Genomic DNA, 7,254 nt, shown 5'->3' on the forward strand with positions numbered 1-7,254 from the left:
CCTTGCAGTCCAGTGGTTAAGACTCTGTGCTCCCAATGCAGGGGGCACAGGTTGGATCCCTGGTCAGGAAACTAAGCTCTCACATGCCTTGTGGCATAGAATAGAATAATTCCAAAATAAAAAGTTTATTTTAAAGTAATTCTATATATAATAGCATCCAAAAACATTCTTAGGAACATAAATTTAAAAATATATTCAAGACCTGTACACTTAGAAGTACAAACCATTGCCAAGAGAAATTAAGAACACTCAAGCAGAGTTATACCATGTTCATGAATTGTTAAGATGTCAATTCTCCCTAAATAAGGGTGACCAATCATCCCAGTCTGCCGGGGATGGAGGGGGTTCTCAAGATGCAAGAGTATCATTTCTAAAACCAGGGCAGTTTGGGGAAAACCAGGATGAATTTCTCATCTAACTTCAAATTGATCTATTGTTTCAATACAACCCCAATTAAAATCTCAGCTGTTTTTTTTTTAGAAATTGACAAGCTGATTCCAAAATTTATGTGGAAAAACAAAGAACCTAGAGTAGCCAAAACAATCTGAAGGAAGAACAAAGTTGGAGGACTCACAATATCTGATTTCAAGTCTTACTAAAAACTACAGTAAGTACGGTATTGGGTGAAAGGACAGACTCAAGATGAATGGAAACAGACCCTCACATATATTGTAAACTGATTTTCAACAAAATTACAAAGGGAATTCAATGAGAAAGACTAGTCTTTTCAACAAATTGTCATGAACAATTGGACACCCATATGACAGAAAAAAAAACAACCCAAAAACTTCAAACTACAATTCATACCATTCACACAAATAACTCGAATGGATCATAGACGTAAATATAGAACCATAAAACTATAAAACTTCTAGAAGAAAACACAGGAGAAAATCTTTGGGGCGTGCAAATTAAAACTACAAGATACCACTATATACCCCCGGAATAGCCAAAATTAGAAAGACTGACAACATCAAGTGTTGACAAAGATGTGGAGCAACCAAAATGTCTCATTTCATGGGTAGGAGTGTAAAATGGTACAACCACTTTGGAAAAAGGTGTCCTAAAACTAAACATAACCTACTCAATGAGTCAGCAATTCCTCTCCTAAGTAAGGACCCAAAAGAAATAAAAGCTTAAAAAATGTGTACACAAATATTCATAAAAGTTTTTTCATAACAGCCATACTGGAAACATCCCAGGAGTTCATCTAGGGGTAAATGAATAAACGGTGGTATATTAATAAAATGGAATTCTACTCAGCAATAAAAAGGAACAAATTAGTAATGCAACGGAGATGAATCTCAGAAACATGACGCTGAGTGAAAGAATCCTCACACAAAAGAGTACATAGTATATGATTCCATTTACTTGAAGCTCTTGAATAAGCAAAATTCATTTACGGTTTAAAAAATCAGAATAGTGGTTACTTCTGAGGGTGGGGGAAGAGCTGACTGGGAAGGGGCAAGAGGGAACTTTCTAGGGTAATGGTAATGTGCTAAATCCTGCTGGAAACTTGGGTTACACTCATGTATATTACTTGAAAATGCATAAAATGCTACACTTATGATTTGTGCATTTCACTAAATGCAAATTTCACTTTAAAAATTCCATTAGCTACTAAATCCAACAGAATGCCCACTGCCAATTCATGATAGGACTTCAGAAACAAGAATAGGAATTGGACCGTTCCCTCTTCTCAGCATCTCTACACTCTCCCCTTGGACACTCCCCAAATCAGATAAGGATAAGTCGTTTGCCCAACTCTTGTACCATCAGGCACCAGGTACCCTTGAGCTGTTCTTCTCCCAAACAAGATCCCAAAATCGATTCTGAAATTTATACCTAGTATAAAAGAGTGATTGGCCTCTACTCTTCCTGAGCACTTGTTTTTTGGGGTTTTTTTTGCAGCACCATGTGGCATGTGGGATCTTAGTTCCCTGACCAGGGATCAAACCCGTGCCCCATGCAGTGAGAGTGTGGACTCTTAACCACTGGACGGCCAGGGAAGCCCCTCAACTATCCCCTCTTGAACTGCATATGAAATAAACAGGCCGACTCCGTTTTCTCCGAGAACACGTGCAACTCTAATTGAAAGATACATTAAAACATAGAAAAAAAACTAGAACAGTACCTAGCATATGAATACATTAATGAAGCAAGTATTTTGAAGAAGCCACAGGCTTTTTCCTTTTTTTTTTTTTTTTGGCCCCGCTATACGGCTTGCAGGATCTCCGTTCCTCGACCCGGGACTGAACCCAGGCCACGGCAGTGAAAGCCCAGAATCCTAACCACTAGGCCACCAGGGAACTCCCCATAGGCATTTTTATTTTTATCTTATTTCAATGAAAAAGGATGAAAGGCCACACTGAGCCTTTCATCTAAAAGTGTGGGGATACCTCAGCTATAAATTTCGAGGAACAAACTACTTTGGCCAAGTAGCCATCCCTCCCTTACCCCAGGAGGCCATCATTAACCTTTCAACTCCCCAGTGGGTGTGGTCCTCTAGCAAGAACTGATTCACCCAAACAAACACAGGTGTCCCCCACCTGTACCACCTGCAGTGGCTCAGCCTGGGAAGCAGAGGACTCCCTCCAGCTTCCAGAGCTCAACCCTTTCATTTGTTAAGGTCATTTGCTAATTAAAAAAAAAAAAGAAACAGAAAACACTTGAGGACTAGAGCACAAAAGAAGAGTTAGCTCCTGGTTATCCTGCTAAAGATCCTTTGTCCCCTTTTTAGGGAAATGCTGTCAGCCTGGAAACTATTTTTCTCATCAGAGTAAAGCTGAGGTAGAGAAAGTGAAGAGGGAAAGAAGAGACACAAAACATAGAGAAAACATGAAGTCCTGCAGACCTTAAATTCAGGTCTGTCCCTGGGGCTCAGGATGCTCCTGTCTGCTTGGCCACAGCGCTCCTTCCTCATATCTTATGAGGCCTCCATAAGCCCCAGGTCCAGAAGCCCAGGAAAAGGACCCGTGGAGCACAGTGGGTTTATAAAGCTGATGACCACCCCACCTCCCCTCCCTGCATTTTCTCTGAGCTGATAAGCAACACTCCCCACGCCCAAATGCTCTTATGTAGGAGTATGTGAGCCTTAAAAAACAAAACAACAACAAAATCTATAGCAAAGAGACCAAATTGATCTGACCAAATTGATGCTTTTGTCTTTTTCTAGAATTTTGCTCTTTCCCACAAAGTAACAGCAAGAGTGGAATGAGAACCTGCAATAGTTCTCAGCTGCTCTTCCTTGCCTTCCTGGAAGCCCATTTTAGCCTCTGGAAGCCAATGATGCCAGATTTGGGAAAGCAAGCAGACTGAAACTTCCAGTTTCTTTGGGAGAAGTCAGCTCCTCCTGCCAACTTCTGGGACTCTTAAGATGGCCCAAGAGCTGCATTGATGCCTCCTCTCCTTTGATCTGACCCAAGGACCCCCAAGTGAGAGTAGTAATTAGCAACTCTATTCAAAACAAACCTCCCTCCCCATGTGCATCCACCGACTAGCATCAAATCTTTCCCCGTTTTGCTCCTCAAAATGTCCTAAGAGCTGGTTTTGTACAAATTACAGCTAAATGTACAAATTCTTATCACGACTCTGTTAAAAACCTCAAAATCATTCCTGCCAAGAGCCCCACATCAGGGGGGATGACCCAGTGTAAAGACCACTGTATTGCACACTCCACAGACTACAGTGTCCATCACATCCTGAATTGTGCAATAGGTAGGCAGCACTACCTAGTGGGTGGAGAATCAGAGTACTTGATAATACATTCACTTTGTCCACTGCATCTTTCAGATGGCAGAACACAGGGCCAACCCAGGAACCAGCATTCACCACTGCTGGCTGGACCCCAGGTGGCGGCATCACGGCTGCCTCTGGCTTAGCACAGGCCCTCTCTATTTCACCCTCAGGTCCAGACCCCAACCCCATCCACTCCCTCTCTGCAATGTACTCTATGCTCACCCTTTGAAAGGGGGTGGGGGAACCAGAGAATGCAACCACTAATTCAAACCAGAAAAACCCGAGGACACAGAAGTGAAAAGAGTTTTTCATCCAGTCCGTCTGAAAGACCCCTTCCCCTTTAAGAATTCTGGCTTGGCTACTTGGCTCACCGCTGTCAGCCAGAAACCTATTTTCTTCACTCACTCCTGCAAATAAAAGGAAGTGAAATGTGTGTATGTGGCTTTGCAACTGAGCTCTTTTTTGCGCTTAAGGGAAGAAAGGTGGGGGTCGGGGGTAGAGGTACCACACAGAACTGGATGCATGGAGGTGAGAGGCCAAGGTGTAACCTCACTGGCCTGGGATGTGGAGACGTCATCTCTGACTAGATGATACACAACATCAAGTGCCTCATGATACCCTGCTGCTTTACACCTGGGGACTAAAACAAATGTTTTTTATTTGCTGCTTCTTCTCCTCCCCCTTCTCCTAGGATGATTTATGGGCTGAGAGAGAGGGGAGTTGCTTGGTAGGAGTCAAAATTTTGGGCTGGAACAACTGGTGACTTGTCAACAGCACACCATCAAATGGTCCTCACAACCCCACTAAATACAGACAGAACCAGCCTGTGACAAGGAGCTGACACCCACCTGAGTTTCGTTAGGTAACAGAGACCACTCGGCGGTGCAGTGGTTTAAGTTCTCAAATGAGAAGCTATTTTATCCAAGCAAAGAGCTGCTGTTTCCTAACAAACGGGCTCTCTGAAAAGACTGGAAAAGAGGAACTCTCTCTATTTAGGTAATGGGATGGGATGTGTCCACAGTGCCATTTGTTATTTCTTTTTCCCCAGCAGTTAACAACCCCAAACCTTCCCCTAGGCCCTGATCCAAGACCACCGCAGCATCCAGTACAGCAGGGCATGAAAACCACAGCCTGTAGTCCGCTCCCAGTCTGTCATTTGAAACAAACAAACAAATGGACTTCCCTGGTGGTGCAGTGGTTGAGAATCTGCCTGCCAATGCCGGGGACATGGGTTCGGGCTGGAAGATCCCACATGCTGCTGAGGAACTAAGCCCGTGAGCCATAACTACTGAAGCCCGCGAGCCTAGAGCCTGTGCTCTGCAACAAGAGAAGCCACCGCAACGAGAAGCCCGCGCACCGCAACGAAGCGTAGCCACCACTCGCCACAACTAGAGAAAGCCTGCACGCAGCAATGAAGACCCAACGCAGTCAGTAATTAATTAATTAATTATTTTAAAAAGCCAGCTCACAATCGGTAAAATCTGGCCAGCCCCTGGTGCACCCTTCCTAAGCACCCCCATGGAGCCGAGACTGAGGCCCCTGTCTCCTGACCGCAACTCTGGCTCCCCGGGCCCAAAACCTCTCTGCCTAGAGCATCACTTTTGCAAGTAGAAAGTTCCTTCGACCAGGACCCTGTGCACTCCACTGGCTGAAAGAGTTGAGGAATGGAGTCACACTGGAGTCGGCTCAGGGCAGCGCCCAGGCATATCTTAGAGGCCGAAGCTTCTGTGTGCCACAAGAGGGAATGTCTTAGGAGGACGGCCCTCCTCCAGCCACTCAGTCTGTCCTCCCAACCCCTCGGCCCCCACCGCCACCTCCCGCTCCTCAGCGTTCAGCCTCGGGCGCACGCAACCCGGTGGCTGGGGCTCGGTCCCGCAGCTAGCGCGGGGCGCCCTCCCCTCTGGGCCCCACACTCACCCACCGCCCGGATGCGGAAGCCGCGCGGAGGGCGCAGCGCCCGACGGCACCAGGCGTCGCGCAGCACCTGCAGGCTGGCCGGAGGCGCGTGCACCAGCAGCACCCCGCGCCGCAACCAGCCCTGGAAGGCCAGCCGCGAGGCGGCGCGCGCCAGCCGCGAGTTCCAGAAGCAGCGTGTGTTGGCGCGGCAGAAGGCGCGAAACACCGCACGCCCGCCCGGCTCCTCCGCGCCCCCCGCCGCCTCCTGCGCCTCCAGCCTGCAGAGCACGAGCGCCAAGGAGCCCGGCGCCAGTTGCACGGGCCGAGCCATGCTGCCTCGGCGGCCAGGCCCCGTAGCCTAACGCATCGCCGGGCTCGGCAACCGCGCTGCACCGGTGGCTGCGGCCGGCGGGAGGGTTCAGCTTACTGCGCTCAGCGCCGGCTGCCGGGAGAACGGGACTCCAGGGGGCGGGGCCGATGTACGCGCCAGGCCGGGGGTGGGGCGGGACTCGCAGGCTGGGACGCCCACCGCTCTCCCCGCCGCAGGAGCCCAATAGTGGTTTCCAGGCGCTAAGTTTCCAGGTCCTTCTCCACACCCCAGCCAGGTCTCTGCCCACCCGGTCCCCGAACTCCCACCCCGGGCGACTCCCTTCACTTCTCTGCTCCCCGGCAGTCCGGAGCTCCTCTTCCCGCGATGGGCGCTCACTGGGGCTTTTCCAAGCCTTAGGGCAGCCCCGCAGTCACCGGGGAGCCGAGCCGCCTCCAACTGCGGCGCGAACGGTACGGCCAGGGTTCCTCAGAGCCGGGAGGACCAGGATGGCCGCCGTCGCCCTGGCTTTGGGATCGCCCCCAGGGAGAGAGTCCACGAGGGGCAGACTCGCTCGGGTCGGGAGCAGGAGACCCAGATTTGAGTCTCCGTCTGCTAATCAGTTTGCATACGTTTCTTTCCCTCTCTGGCCTCAGTTTACTGTCTTGTAAAATGAGGAGTTGGGACTCAATTCTAAGGACCTTTTTCATGACCTTCTGAGGTTCTGGGATCTGGTCTCGCTCCTGGGTTATCCAACAGAGTTAAAGTGTAAGGGACGGAAAGTGATCCGGAGGTGCCAGCCCCAATGGCTGGCGAGGCGCAGGGGTGAGATCCCTGGGATTCAGGCCTGGGTTGGGATGGGGATTCCGAAAAGAATCCCGAGGAGTGAAGGGAGAGGCACTTGTGATCTGTCACAGCAGACTCTAGCGACCACCTCGGAGCATGAGGTACAATTCAGAAGCTGAGGGACAGAAAGACTGGAACCCTTATTGTTGCACTGGGTGAGGGCTTCTCTGGAAAAGAAGAGGAAGGACATTCTTAGTACAATCAGTACTATAAGAGGGACTTGATGAGACTTGGGAGTCGTTCCAGATTCCCACTCCCTCAGCTGATCAATCATCAATAATAACTACAATAATTCGAGATAATCTGCTCTCTGCCTCTAGTGAGTCACTTATCACGGTAAATGATAGGTGATGTTAATAACCATTGCTAACATTTATTGAACACTGTATGCTGGGGGCCTTCATTTCACAACTCTGTGTTAGCTTCTATTAGTATCTCTATCTTTTTTTAACGGATGAGGTAACCGA

At 48.7% G+C, this 7,254-nt stretch overlaps 1 protein-coding gene across 2 annotated transcripts in view; it reads right to left on the bottom strand.

Annotated features, from left to right (window-relative positions):
* The window catches only part of STOX1 (storkhead box 1), a 50,142-nt gene extending 44,088 nt beyond the window's left edge, over positions 1-6,054 (bottom strand). For both annotated transcript variants that reach the window (XM_067708928.1, XM_067708927.1), the window contains exon 1: positions 5,656-6,054. In XM_067708928.1, the coding sequence (XP_067565029.1) occupies positions 5,656-5,965 (310 nt within the window). In that variant the 5' untranslated portion in view covers positions 5,966-6,054. The remainder of the gene's footprint in view (positions 1-5,655) is intronic.
* Positions 6,055-7,254: the final 1,200 nt, after the last annotated feature.

This window comes from Pseudorca crassidens, chromosome 16 (assembly GCF_039906515.1).
Source record: "Pseudorca crassidens isolate mPseCra1 chromosome 16, mPseCra1.hap1, whole genome shotgun sequence".
Taxonomy (NCBI): domain Eukaryota; kingdom Metazoa; phylum Chordata; class Mammalia; order Artiodactyla; family Delphinidae; genus Pseudorca; species Pseudorca crassidens.